Source organism: Diabrotica undecimpunctata, chromosome 8, assembly GCF_040954645.1.
Source record: "Diabrotica undecimpunctata isolate CICGRU chromosome 8, icDiaUnde3, whole genome shotgun sequence".
NCBI lineage: Eukaryota > Metazoa > Arthropoda > Insecta > Coleoptera > Chrysomelidae > Diabrotica > Diabrotica undecimpunctata.
This window is the reverse complement of record NC_092810.1, coordinates 58,679,946-58,694,922: the sequence shown is the minus strand read 5'-3', so window position 1 is coordinate 58,694,922 and position 14,977 is coordinate 58,679,946. Positions and strand designations below refer to the sequence as shown.

General features: G+C 32.3%; 1 protein-coding gene across 2 annotated transcripts in view; it reads left to right on the top strand.

The window, feature by feature from the left end:
- LOC140447598 (C-type lectin mosGCTL-7-like) overlaps positions 1–14,977 on the top strand; it is a 54,199-nt gene that overhangs the window by 13,679 nt on the left and 25,543 nt on the right. Inside the window, exons 1-2 of one of the 2 annotated variants that reach the window (XM_072540347.1) lie at positions 11,625–11,908; positions 14,414–14,432. The exons of the other annotated variant lie outside the window; for it this stretch is intronic. Coding sequence (XP_072396448.1) covers positions 11,766–11,908; positions 14,414–14,432 — 162 coding nt within the window. The 5' untranslated portion in view covers positions 11,625–11,765. Of the gene's footprint in view, positions 1–11,624; positions 11,909–14,413; positions 14,433–14,977 lie in introns of those variants that run through there. 2 annotated transcript variants of the gene reach the window in all.

The window sequence follows — 14,977 nt, the reverse complement described above, 5'->3', positions numbered from 1 at the left end:
TAACAGTATTCTGTTAGACGTTATTTTCAAAGTTGTTTTTTGTATTTTCTCCAAACTATTTAAACAATAATTATCCACTCACTTTCTCTTTCTGCTCGTGAAATGTGTCTGAAATCAAGCCTACAACGACGACTGTTTTAACATGTCGTCCTTCATTTTGTTTTTAACTTTTAACGTTTTTAGTAATTTTTAAAGTGTTTTTTAACAGTAACATTTTTAAGTTTAGTTGCAACCTCAGTTTTATCATGTTATTTAACGTTGTTGTTTATGCCACGAATCTTACATTCGGGTAAGTTTTTTATAGTTTTTTACAGCCTTTTTGGCACCATTCAGTTTGTTAACATAGTAATTTTCTTTGTAGACCTTGATAAAGGTGGCAAAAAACCACCGAAAGCTTGGATTCAGAATAAATAGTACGCCTTAGCAAAGCTCTATTTTTTATTGACTACCACACCCAAAAAGAAAAAAGTATTTACATATATATATACATATATATATATATATATATACATATATATATATATATATATATATATATATATATATATATATATGTTCACCTGGAACATCAAGACGAAGCAGAACTAATTTGACTTGACAATGGCAAGTGTGACCTTGCCGAAACGTCGCCAAAACAATGGTTTTTCTAAAAACCAAAAATATTTAACGCGGAGTCAAACCCGGAAAACAACTGAAACCACATATAGCTCCCGCGGAAATTTCAAATTCAATATATATATATATATATATATATATATATATATATATATATATATACAAACAACACAGTTTATTAGAAATAATAAACTGTGTTGTTTGTTTATATCGACAGTCAATAATATCCAGTACTTCTTATATATATATATATATATATATATATATATATATATATATATATATATATATATATATATATATATATTTACGTTCTTAGAAAGAAAGGGAATGAGAGAAATATGATATTTTAGTTTATTCGTTCCACATTTTATGTGTGCATAGGCGTAGTATGTTCTATTTCTTGTGAATATATTTATTAAATATACTAAAGTAAAGTAAATTTGAGGCAAGTTTATTCTTTATATAGTATTAACCCATTAACGGCCGCTCAATATACAAAGAGAAATTTGACAATTAATTTATTAGATTGGAAGAAAAACACATAAATTAAGACTAATTTACAACCAAAAAGATTTTTTTTCTCATTTTCAAGGAAAACAGTACAATTTTTAATAAAGGAACATATTGTATCTTAAATGTAAATTAAATTTTAAGGTGAACATTTTCTAAACATTCGGGGTGTAGATGCATTCTACACCTTTTACATAAATAAATATTATTACTTTTGCGCATCATACATTCTTGCACTATCGTCTCTTTTTGTAATGTGGCCAATATTGTCGAATCTAGTTTCATCTGGTAAAGCAAATTTAGATTGACGTCCATGTACTAAGTTTGACACTGATGTAACGGTTTCTTCACTGTTATAAATTATAAATGTAAATCTATGTCGGCTCATGCTTTCTCTTATAATGTGCACTTCTTTATCCTCATCCTTTGACCAATGCAATATCAACTTGAAGCAGAGTGTGAGCCAGATAATATACATATGCTAATAATATTTTTTAAATCTATGTTATTCATTTCAAAATCGTGACGGTTATTCTGCGATGCATAAATATTTGTAAAATATAGAATGCTCGCAATTACTTTTTTTATCAAAAAAGAGTGAAAAAACTTCAATATATGACTTGCTTCCATGATTGGCTTTTATATTGTCTAAATATCAATCAGACTTGTGTTGAAATTACTACTGAGCACGAAGGAGTATCTGTTGTTACAACTTGAGAAAAATTTGGATTTACTATTTTTGCCTGGTTTTTTCTTTGGACGTTTTATCTGTGGTTCAGAGGAATATCATAATCAGAATCGTCAGATTCTTCACAAATAATATTATCATCATTGTCTTCTATATCAGAAACTTTCTAATCTAATCTAGGCGGCAAATAAACCACATTAAGTGAGTCAGCATTTTCACAATCTGAGTCTTCTTCTAACAAAGCTATTAATTATTTAGTAGTAAGTGTTATCTTCATTTCATATTTCGAGAATTTGATACTGAAATAAACAAATGCACTACTATATACACGCATTCACATGATAATATTTTAGCTTACTTCATTTTAATTTATATGAACTTCATAATATATTTTTATATTTATATAAACAAATAAACACAAGGAAACTTTCAAATTAAGTTAAAAAAAAAATATAACGTTTACAGCACACAACAATTCTATAAATAGAGAATGATGTGTAATGTTGAGATCGTATGTTAAAATTTCATATTGTTAGCCTAATGAAAAAATAAATATTTTCCAAAGTTTTCTGTTTTTTGAAGTTCTGTATTAGGTACTCTCTAATAAGAATAAAGTTTTACTTTAATTTGTTACACAACTATAAGATACCTGTCAAAAGACAAATAATAATTTAATAATTATATCGGTCTCAGATTTAATTTTTACGTAATTACTTATGTGTTTAAATAAATAATTAAATTTTTTTTTGGTACGCCTCAGCAAAATTGATAAGTGGAATATGATTTCGTTGAAAAGTTATCGTTAAATGCGATGTTGCCAAGTAATCACCTTCAATTGAAAATTGTTTTAGTATATATAATTAAATTATTAGTAACAAATTTTACAATATTATGTTTTTAAGTATATTTATTTATCAGCTTAACAGGCCTTGAACGATTATGGCTGAAAAGTTTACATTTTCCATTAAAATTAACTATCTAATAGGCTATTGATTATGAACTTTAGAAAGTAACTACAACTTTAAAGAGATTTTATTGTTTGTTTTTTGGTCAGTAGACCCCTATATAGGTAAAAGCCACTTTTCGTACACATACATCTACAGAGATGCGTCAAAAAAGTTTTCTATCCTTCTTCTTTAAAATGACGTTTGATAGGAGTGTTTTGGAATTTACAGTATCCGAGATATGATTTTTTAAAGTTTGTCACTTACACCATTTTTGGGTCATTTTTCCTATCTTTTTGCTAACGTTGTTCTAAAACTTTTCTGTGCAGTTTTAGGTACATGCAATGATACATTACTACGAAAGAAAAAAAATTTACATTTAAAATGATCTACATTAGACGGCTGTATGACTATTTTTAAGCAAGATACGGTTCTTCAAAATGTTCTACTTTTAACGATTTTTGCTATTTACAGCAAAATGCAAAACTTGCTTACGAAAGCTGCATTCTTTACCTTTAAGACCGATTTTAGTTTTTGTTGATAGGACACTCGTGACATTTTTGTTTAAAATTATCTCAACTACATTTTTTTTTCTGAAACATTTTTTTCTACGGCATACAAATTCTTGATAAATCGATGTTTTCCGTTTCCCCCCACCTACGAGGGGGGTTTTAAGGGGAAGTCAGGAAGTAGGTATGGCAAACTTTTTTGCATTTTCTGGGGAACTTAAAATTTACATTCTCGGCAAAATATAGCTTATTTTTATGATTTTTAGAGGTTCGGTAGCATTTTCATCTCTGACGACTGGAGCATTCTATTCTTGTACATTTAGGTATAATACAAATCGTTACAAACATTTTGACAATTTGACCGTGAGTCAAATTGTGATGTTTGTATCTTGGTTAACGTGAGTCGTAGAATATTTTATAATAGACTATTTAGTAGTAGAGAAAATAAGATTTATTTTTTATTTGGTAATACATATACTTAAATCTACTAGAAAAAAAGTTATAATCAGAAATTAAGTCAAAGTAATCAGTAAAAGTAGACTACTTTAAAGAACTCTATCTGGCTCAAAATTAGTCCTAAGCCCTACAAGAGACCATTATAAAATTAATGGATTTTTATGTCTATTAAATGTATCATTGTGTTTACCTGAAACTGAGTAGAAACAAGTTATAGAACAATGTTTTGAAAAAAATAGAAAGAATATCAAAAAAATGGTGTGAGTGGCGAACTTTGAAAAATCGTATATTATTATCAAATATTGTAAATCAAAAAGACTTCTACTAAACGTTATTTTAAAGAGAAAGGTTAAATGTTTTTTTTCTGTTGAGCAATGCTTATAGCTGTATGCCCGTGAAAAAAAGTTATGAGCCAAAAAAAGAAAAATCGCGTGTATTTCTGTTTCTTTTTTGCTTTTTTTTAACATTTTTTTCTCAAAAAAATATTTTCAACTTTAAAAGGAGACATTTCGATAGAAAATTTAATTTTGAACAACTTGGACACATATGTGGAAAAGTGCATAAAATTCAGCCTAGCGCATTTACCCCTTTGAAAGGACAAACCCTTTAAAATGGTGCATTTAATTACTTTATACGAACTTTCACTGGCATGAAAGTATCGGAATATTTAAGAAGAGTAGAGTAGAGTATTTATTTAACTACATAACATATACAAATATTGTTTGTAGCAAGTCAAAAAGAACATACATAGTATTAAAAAAGAAATATAAAACGTAACTTAAATAATATATACAAACAAGAACATATATTAAACAGAAAAAAATGTATGTCAAAGTTACGGTAAGCAGTTCAGTGGGTGTTCTGCAATGAGTCATATATTCTTCTGAGCAGTAAAAACAATGTTTTAGAAGATATTTTTTTATGACTTTGTCGAAACTATTACAGCCTAACTGTTTTATACTTTTTGGTAAAATATTGTAATAGTTATAATTAAGACTATTTTTTCTGAAAGACTTAATCTACAGCGGTTTGTTCGTAGGTAGTGACAGTTTCGCGTATTGTGAATATGGACATCAGACTGCTTTATTAAATGGGCACGTTTTCTGTGAATTTCAGTAAGAACTTGAAATATCAACAGAGTAGGTAGCGGCATAATTTTGAATTTGATAAAGAAAGGTCGGCAGTGTTCTAGATAACTAACCCCTGCTAAAATCCTGACAGCTTTCTTTTGCATTCTAAAAATTTGAAGTGCATTTGTTGAATTGCCCCATATGATTACACCATAGTTTAGATGAGAGTGAAATAAGGAAAATATGTCATTTTTAATGTTTCAAAGTTGACAACCCTTGCTAGTTGGCGAATAACAAATAATAAACTTAATAGCTTTTTCTTAAGTTGTGAGATATGAGCCGACCTGTTGAGTCGATTATCTATGGTTATTCCCAATAGTTTAACAGTCTCTTTGTTAACTAGATCATTGTGTAAATTACTTGCAGATATAACCAAATTTTGCGTTTTATCAGAGTTAAGTTTTAGTTTGTTTGCAGCAAACCATGAGCTAGATTTAGTAGAAACTTCCTCTTGAGACATTTTTAAATCATCATTATTTTTTCCTGATATAACGTATGTCGTATCATCTGCGAATTGTATGGTTTTGTACGAAAATATGAATTAAGGCAGATCGTTGACATAAATAATAAACAAAAGAGGTCCTAAGACCGAACCTTGTGGGACTCCATGTTTTACGGATAGAAAATCGGAGAGATGACCTTTAGACACTACCGCCTGGTGTCTGCCACATAGATAAGAAGTTATAAGCTTAAGAGGGATACCTCTGATTCCATAGTAATTTAATTTGTGAAGCAAAATGTCGTGTGAAACGCAATCAAAAGCCTTCGACAAGTCGCAAAGAGAAATTGCTATGCGATTGCCGCGTTCAAGCCCATCAATCACCTCGCTCACAACATTAAATACCGCGTTCGTAGTAGAACGAGCACTTCTGAATCCATATTGTGAGTTGCTAAAGTAATTATTTGACTCAAAATAGGAATACAATTGTTGTTTGATAACCTTTTCAATGCCTTTCCCAAAAGTAGAAACAATACTTATGGGTCTGTAATTGTCAGTTTTTGAGGAATCACCTTTTTTGTAGATTGGTAGTACTTGTGTAGTTTCTTCAAAATTTACCATTTTCCAGCAGTCTTTAGGTTTATTATTGGAATTAGTAATAATATTACAGTAAGCTGACTTTTTAGCAATTTTTAATTGCTGATTATATTCAACTTTTTGTTGTTTATATACTTTGAACAAATCGGGATCCTTAGTGGCATCTGCAATGTGTTTAACAAGAGAAAGATTGGATCTGTAAGACCTTAATTCATTATTAAACCACTGCACAGGTGTTTTTTTCAGCCATTTTCCGTACTTGTTTTAGTGGAACATGCTTTAATATTAAATTGTTATAAGTTTCGGTAAGAAAGACTGTTAAAAAATCAGGATCATTATTAATATCGTAGAAAAAGTCCATATTTGTACTAGCTAGCGCACGTTTAAGCTTCTGTAAACCAGAAGAAGTAATAAACTGTTGAAATGTTTGATAAGTGTCAACAATTTTATGCTCAGAGTCAATAAATAAAAACTGAGCTTGATGGTCAGAAAAACAAGGTTCAAATACGCCCACTCTGTAGATAGTTTCAGAAAAATTTGTCATAATGTTGTCGATGCAACTGTTGGACTAGGATGTGATTCTAGTATAATCGTTTATAGTTGTTTTTAGACCAAAAGATGTTAATAGATTTTTAATATCAAAAAAAGGTTCAGATTCAAGTTTAAAATTTATATTAAAATCACCAAGTATGATAAGTTTGTCTGCTTTACTAAGCAAGGATGTTATGACATTTTCAAAATTCATCGGACGTGACTATCGGACGCCATCTTTGCTCAAAAGACGTGTAAAAAACTAATAGTAATAATAGAAGGATAGTGACTAACTATTTCACTGAACGACTTTTAAAGTAAGACACTAACTAGACTTTTAAAGTCTGGTCCTAAGTAATATAAATTACTAAAGGAGTACCACTAAAGGAGTACCACTGGGCTTTGTGCTAGGTTCTCTCATTTGAAATATTTTCTATGATGGTTTATTGAAGCTAGAATTACCAAGAGATGCTAGGCTCATGGCATATTTCGATAACGTGGCTGTGGCGATCGTCCTCTGTGGAAGTATCTTGAGGAAATAAATTTCATATGTTCGTTTTTTTATAGAATCTACCAATGGATGAACGCAGTCAATCTAAAACTAACGAAGATCAAAACTGAAGCAGTGCTTGTTGGAAACCAGTGGAAACCATAAGACTGAGCATTGGAGAACATAAAATTACATCACAACGATTCCTTCGATACTTGGATTCAGTTTCAAGCAGCAGGTGGAGCATGTCAGTGCTAAAGCGTTAGTAAGGATATCATGTCTAATGCCAAATATATGTGTTTCAAAACCAAGCAGGAGGACGTTACTTTTGGTGATAATGACGTCAGTATTAACATACGGAATATACATTTGGACTGACACCCCTGGAATCCAGGAATCACGGGACGCATTAGTATATCGTCTGAGCTTCTTGAAAGTTGCCAGCACATTCGGCACAGTATCTGAGCTAGCTGAAAGCAAGACCCTTTATCGGCAAAGGGGGTAAACTACAGCAACACACTACCTTATAATAATAAAACAAACAAAGTAAATCTTAGCTCCAGGGGACAAAAGATTCCCGGAGTAAGGTGTTCTCATGTCCGAAGATCAAAGGGATACGCTACCTTCCTGAATCCCCAAGCTTTCTCCACCCTTTCTTAATCGCAGACATGATGTTGAGAAGGCTTTACTTAGAAGGAATATCCCATTTGATTCCTCATAGCTACCATGTTTTCCTTCATGTCAACCATATTTTCCACTCCCATATTTTCACAATATGGCATATTTGGATCACTGCAGATGAAACAATTTTTACCTATTATAGATTCTTTAATTTAAAATTTACTTAACAAACTAATTTCACAAAGTTATGATGAAGCAGCGGTGATAAGCGTCCAAACTGCAGGTGTTCAGGCAAGAATTAAAAAAAAAGTATTCTTTTGCTCACTATGTCCGCTGCTACGCTCATCAGTTAAATTTACTCAGTTATGTCTAAAAGTTCTTCTTCTTCTTGCAGTACCGTCTCCTATCAGAGGTTGGCTACCATCACAGCAATCTTTACTTTGTTGGCTGCAGCTCTGAACAACTGTATTGAACTTCACCCATACCACTCCCTTAAATTTCGCAACCAGGAAATCCTCCTACGTCCCACATTTCTCTTTCCCGAGATTTTTCCATGGATTATGAATTTAAGCAGAGAGTACTTCTCTCCTCTTATTATGTGTCCCAGATATTCCAGTTTTTTCGTTTGTATGGTTTTTATGACTTCGCATTCCTTCCCCATCTTCAGCAGAACATCTTGATTTGTTACTCTTTCTGTCCATGGTATTTTCCACATTCTCCTGTAACACCACATCTCGAATGCCTCAATGTTTTTTATGTTTATCTTTTTCAGTGTCCAGGCTTCCATGCCGTACAGCAGAACGAAGAAAACATAGCACCTTAACATTCTCGTTCTTAAGTTTATATTTATGTCCCGGCTGCATAGGAACTTTTTCATTTTGACAAACGATTGTCTCGCTATCTCTATTCTCCTCTTGATTTCTCTTGTCTGGTCATTAGTATCAGTGAAGCAAACCCCTAAATATTTGTAGGGCGTAACTCTTTCAACTGGCTGATTATTTATAGTTAAATTCACATTGGTGTATAACTTCTTTGTTACAATCATGAATTTAGTCTTTTTGATGTTCAGTTTTGGACCATACTTATTGGTATGTGTGTTTATGTTTTCCATCAAAAACTGTAAATTTGCTAGGTTATCTGTTACTATTAGCGTGTCATCAGCGTATCTTATATTGTTAATTAACTCTCCGTTAATGTTCATACCAATGTTTTGCTCTAGGAGCGCTTCCTGGCATATTGTTTCGCTATATATATTGAATAATAGTGGAGAAAGCACACAACCCTGACACACACCTCGACGAATCTCAATTTCTTCGGTTAACTCATTATCAACTTTGATTTTTGCTGTTTGTCCCCAGTACAACCTGGATATGATGTTAATGTCGCGACTGTCGATATTTTTGCTTCTTAGGATTTCATACAGCTTTTGGTGTCTGACTTTATCGAAGGCCTTCTCAAAATCTATGAAACCTACGTCGAGGTCTTGGTTTACATCCAAACATCTTTGCATTAACACACTCAGACCAAACAAAGCTTCCCGTGTTCCCAGTCCACCTCTGAATCCATACTGTGTGGCGCTTATGTCCTCTTTTAATTTATTAAATATTCTTTTGTGAATTATTTTTAAAAATACTTTTAGTGTGTGGCTCATCAATGCTATAGTTCTGTGGTCTGAACACTCTCTGGCGTTATTCGTCTTCGGGATTGTGACAAAAGTAGAGGAGAGCCATTTCTTTGGTATGATGCCTGTTCTATAAATTGTGTTAAAGAGGTTCACTATTATTTCAAGTGCGTCGTCGTCTATTAGTTTCAACAATTCTACAGGAATTTCATCTGGTCCTGCAGCTTTACCCCCTTTTGTGTTCCTTATAGCATATTCTACCACCTCGCTTTTTAGGATTTCAGGCCCTGTTGTGTCTTCTGTAGATTCTGCCACTGCTATTTCTGGTCTTTCGTCTGCAAAAAGTTCTTCAATGTATTCTGTCCATCTTGCCAGTTTTTCATTTAAATCTGTAATTATTTTACCTTTTTTGTCCTTTACTATGGATGCTTGTTTCACTTTTTTACCTGTTATTTCCTTGATCTTTTTATGCATGTTAAAACTATCGTACTTTCTTCTTCTAAAAGTTCTTCTGCTAATTAGCAACTACGCATATTTTTTGAAACTTTATTCCTGGCTTTTAAAATAATTCACCCCAACAAGTGTTAAGAAGTGTTAAACAAGACTGAAGCAGAAGGGTCCCCTTTGAAGAACTCGATGGAATTTTGATACACACAATAATAATATTGTGTACGTAAATAAAGTTTAACCATCAAATAGAAAATCAGTTTTTCAACAACAGAGTCTGTAGTGAAGACGCCTCTATTTGGCGTAGATTAAATAAAATGATCTTCCAATAATTTTTAGCTGACTTCTTTCCATTATGAGATGTATCTCGTATATATCCTGTTTAATCAAACACTAACTCGAACCCACTCGTTAAAAACTCGAACCCACTCTAGTAAGAGACTCCATCGATAATTTTTAACATAGTATCATATAAGTTCGAAATAATATTAATAACATCATTAGTTAGACCTTTACCAGAAAATAAACGACATTTATCACCATTATCAAACGTCATCAAATTTGATCACCAAATTTCTGTCATATAGTATTTTATTTTAAAGAACATCTAGTATTTGTGTTACTTTTCTTTTCTTAACACTTTCAAGAATATTACGGTAAATTTCAATAGGATAAAACTCTCTTCTTCCATCAGTTTCTTTTATTGTATAGTGTATAAAGAACAAATTCAAACTGAACTCTCTGTTATTTATTTAAGAAATGATTGCAGGATACTAAATGACGCACTACCCCTTCTAAAAATTTTACTAACCAATAATCCAGAAGATACGTTAAAGGAAATTAAAAGTTATTAGAAATTGTGGTAATAACCCATGATAACATCAATCAGGGACCGAACGACATTTTTTAACTCTAAATCGAATTAAAACATTTCTCAGAAATGCAATGACCGAAGATCCTTTAACAGCTCTATCCGTGCTATCTATTAAAAAAATAGGTGATTCGGTTTTCCCCTACGTATTGAAAAGAAGCAAATTTTAACATGCTCTGCAAACGGGGGAAAATTAAAATATTTCCACAAAACTATGGATTAATCAGCTTGTTCTCAACCATCAACCAAATTGTCGTACTCTAAAGACTGAAAGGCTAGGAATACTACTAGATACCAGTTTAGTTTTATAACCTCCCACTTCTAAAAACTTCAGGTGCTGTAGCTAACCGAATACATCATCCAGGGCTTCAACAACAACCAGTACACCAGCTTAATATTCCTGGATGTCAACAAAGCCTTTGACAGAAACTATCACCAAGGCCTCATCTACAATATAAAAACATAAGGGTCTAGTGTAGTGTACTGAAAGGTCTACTCCCTTCGTACCTAGCTAACCAAAAATTTTGGTTTGGATAAAGACAATCTTTGTCTAAAATCAGTATATCAGATAAAGGAGTACCAGAAAGAGTGATCTTATTACCCTTGATTTATACCATATACCCTGAGACACTTTAACAACAGCAGAGGTACACCTCACGTCTCTACGTAGATGAAACAACCATACCGACAAGAAGTTGGAATTCCACCTTAGCTGAAATTAATTACAAGGGACCTAAAATTATTTCAGTATATTAAAGTATATTAAGTCCCTCTTAATGGATACTCGTGTTACCTAGGATGACTGAATTTTTCCACTAGAGTTAGTAAAAACTGGTTGATTTAATTCTGAGGCTACTATATTTAACTATTTTTAATAGATTTCGAAATTTAAATAACATTAAATTTGTTCCGATGAAAAAAAGATAGTGTCCTTCTAATTTGTGCATGTACACCCTGTATATATGTAGCTAATTATAATTTATAGCTGCTTAAATTTGATACTAATTTGCATTAATAATATATTTTTATTGGTTTTTGTCGGTAGCAAATTACTTGGGATTTTTGATATATTTTTTTGCGGATCGACAGAACTTTTAACAGTATTATTTAAATTATTTAAACTGGTTATTCCAAAGAATAACGTCAACAACCGTAATCTCATGTTTAAATTTAATTTTATAAACACTATTTCCGATAACAGACTAAAGGAACGTCTTTTAAAAATATAAATATCAGTAAAAATTTCTAATCAACTACTCGTCTACTTGTCATTAAAATTGGAAATCATATAAAATGTATTTTAAACTAATACTACTACTACTCATCTGTAACGTTTTTAAATTGAGTTTACAAGGTGGCAGGGAATTTGTTTCATCAGTGTTACAACCTTCCCGAGGAACTCCGAACTGGTTATCGTATGCGGGAAAGACCTACTATAATCTGTCTACCGAAAAGACGGAGTAATAAAAATGCATGATATGCACGTGATCGTTGTCAAATTACTTTCTTCTCAGAAGTTGTATGGGTCAGTTATCGGTATTGTACACAAGGGCGTACGTTAAGGTATTTTGAAGAAATATTGTGCTTTGTATTGTGTTAATTGTATTTATTTTATATGTTAAGATTTATATTGTGTATTGTACATTTTTGTGTTTTGTAAAGAAATTAGGTAAGTACATATACCAATACAGATATTGGTCAAAAAAGTATTGTGGATGTAATCACGCAGTATAAATATGTATAAATTATTTTATAAGAAACAGGGACGCGCCAAGTAACTTCCAGTAAAATTACCAGGGTAGAACTATTATAATCAATCACTCCTTCACATTTCAACGTGGAAAACTATGAAATTTTTTCTACATCTACCTAGATTTTTTTAAGGAACAATCAGTACACAGTACACTTAAAAAATACTACATTAAACACTAAAATTCCACTAAAATCCCACGTTTCACCGGGAAAAGACCCAGATTTCGACGGAATCCACCACGAATACATACTCAATTGTATTCAGAATCCCACGGGAATTTAAACATTCAAAATTCATAGCAATACTAAAACCAGATAAACCAGCTGATCACCCAAAAAGCTATCGACCAATTTCTTATAATATAATTCTTATAGTATAAACTACTTAAAACAGTAATGTTTAAAAGAATCAGCCCAATGATCTGCAGCTTTCAACACAGTCTGACCAGAAGGAATGATTTATAGACTCTTACGTACTCTGCCTTGTAAATTCACCGCTAGACTAATAGAAAATATGCTCACCGACAAAGTATTTCAAGTAACTATGGGATACGAAATAAGCACCCCAAAAAACTCAAAAATATATCGCAGGCATTCCGACAACATCAACAAAGTTTGGCTATGCTGATGACTGGGCTTTATTAACAACAAGAAAATCACAAAAGAAGCTGAAGAAATTCTGACGCAAGACCTAGCAATTATGGAACGTTACTTTCAAAAATGGAGACTTTGCCCCAATGCCTCTAAAACTGAAGTAACCTACTTTCACCTAAACCGCAATCTGGAGTCCAGAATACTACTTAACGTTCTTTTGATAACACATGACTCAACCACAATAAACATCCAAAATACCTAGGCGTGGTTTTGGGCAGAACGGTAAGCTTTAGAAAACATTTAAGTACAGTTGCTAAAAAACTAAAAACCAAAAATAACATAATTCAGAAGCTCTGCGGCACAAAATGGAGGCATCGTTATCCAGACTCACGTCTTCAGGCTTAGCTCTTGTTTATTCTATAGATAAATATTGCATACCAATATGGATCAACAGTACTTACGTTCAAAAGATTGATATCCAGCTCAATAACATCATGAGAATGATAGCTGGAGTAATCAAACCTAAACCAACCCATTGGCTACCAATCTGCTGACCAAAGAATATACGAAGATCCTTAGCAACATGGCGCTGCCGATTTATAACTATATAAAAGATGCAAACCAAGGTCGACTGCGCTCCAGAAAATCTCCAATACAAACCTCAGAATTAGCTGCAACTACCGAGTTCAACATGATCACCACATGGATCCATGAATGGTCGGAACCTCAACCAAATACAGTTATACCTTGCATCACAGAGACACCTCCTGGATTTGACCTACCACGTAAGACCTGGCACTTAAGACACTTAAAAGCATCAGAACTCAACATGGTCGATGTTGCGTAGTTGCGTATATGTTGTACAAATGGGGTAAGCTACCATCACCTACACATTTACATTTACATGTGTATAATGTCCACATTGCCTAAAGTTAGCCTATAGTATTTTGATTCCCATTTCTCCCCATTTGTTAAAGACACTTCCAGGTTTTATTGTTTACTTTTTAAGGAACTTCTTTTATTTTTGTATTGCATTAAAAATTTTTAAGTTATAGTGTCAGATTGAGTTATATTTTAAAGTTATATTTTAAAATTGAATTGTCCACTTCTACGCCAAATGTTAAAAATTATTTAAAATTAACGCTATATATATTTCCCGTACAGTCAAGCTTGCGTTACTTACATTTTAGCGGTATCTTAAGCTTTTATAACGCTCCCAATTAATCCTATTGAAATTTACGTTTTTTTTATTACGATGTACATAACATGTTTTTATAAAATAATCGTTCATTTGAATTTTTGTCTGTATAATAACTTTTTATTTTATTTTTCTGGTACGTCACTGGTTTAATGCGAACATGGCAGTATCAATAGGTTTCTACGAACGAGCGGCCAAACCGTCCTAAACTATGAACGAATAGTCGACCAGCGCGAGTAGGGAGGATAGCACTAATGACAGTATTCTTGTTCTCTCACTGATCAACTGTTTGCCACGAATTCTGACTAGTTTGACTGTTTGTAGGAATGATTATAATATTTCATGAGTTCACATGGTATTCACGTGATAACTCCGTCTGTTGGGTAGACGGAGTATACAAACAAATAGTTTTCAAGGTGAGCAGAAAAATACTTTCAGTTTGTTTTGGATCCTGAATTTTTAATATTCAGTACGCTTATTAACTGAATAAAACTTCTTTATTTTTTTCCTTGCTTAATCTCAAGTTTTTTTTTATACCAGTAGATGGACCTCATATCATTAGTCAATGAGGTAGGTTCGAGGGAGTATTCATGCATCCATTTTTTATGAATAGGTACAATGAAAAGACTACAATTGTATGGAAGTTGACGAATTCGACGAAGTTAAATTTAGAACATTTAATTAATTAAGGACAACTAATGAGTAAATTGTTCATGGATTACAAAGTCCATAAATTTAGTTCATTTTGTTTAAGTTAATCAACTTTAAGTTAGTGTTACTGATTACTGTTACTAAGCTCTGTACCTAAATACTTTGTACCGATCTTCTTCTGGCAAGTTTATTAGCTCTGTCACATGTTAGCTGGTTCCTGACTAGGTCACTGACCTAGAAACCATACCAGTGTAACACTGTGATGTTTAGCTAACACTAAGAGCGACATGAGGGATTGACTATCTGTGTG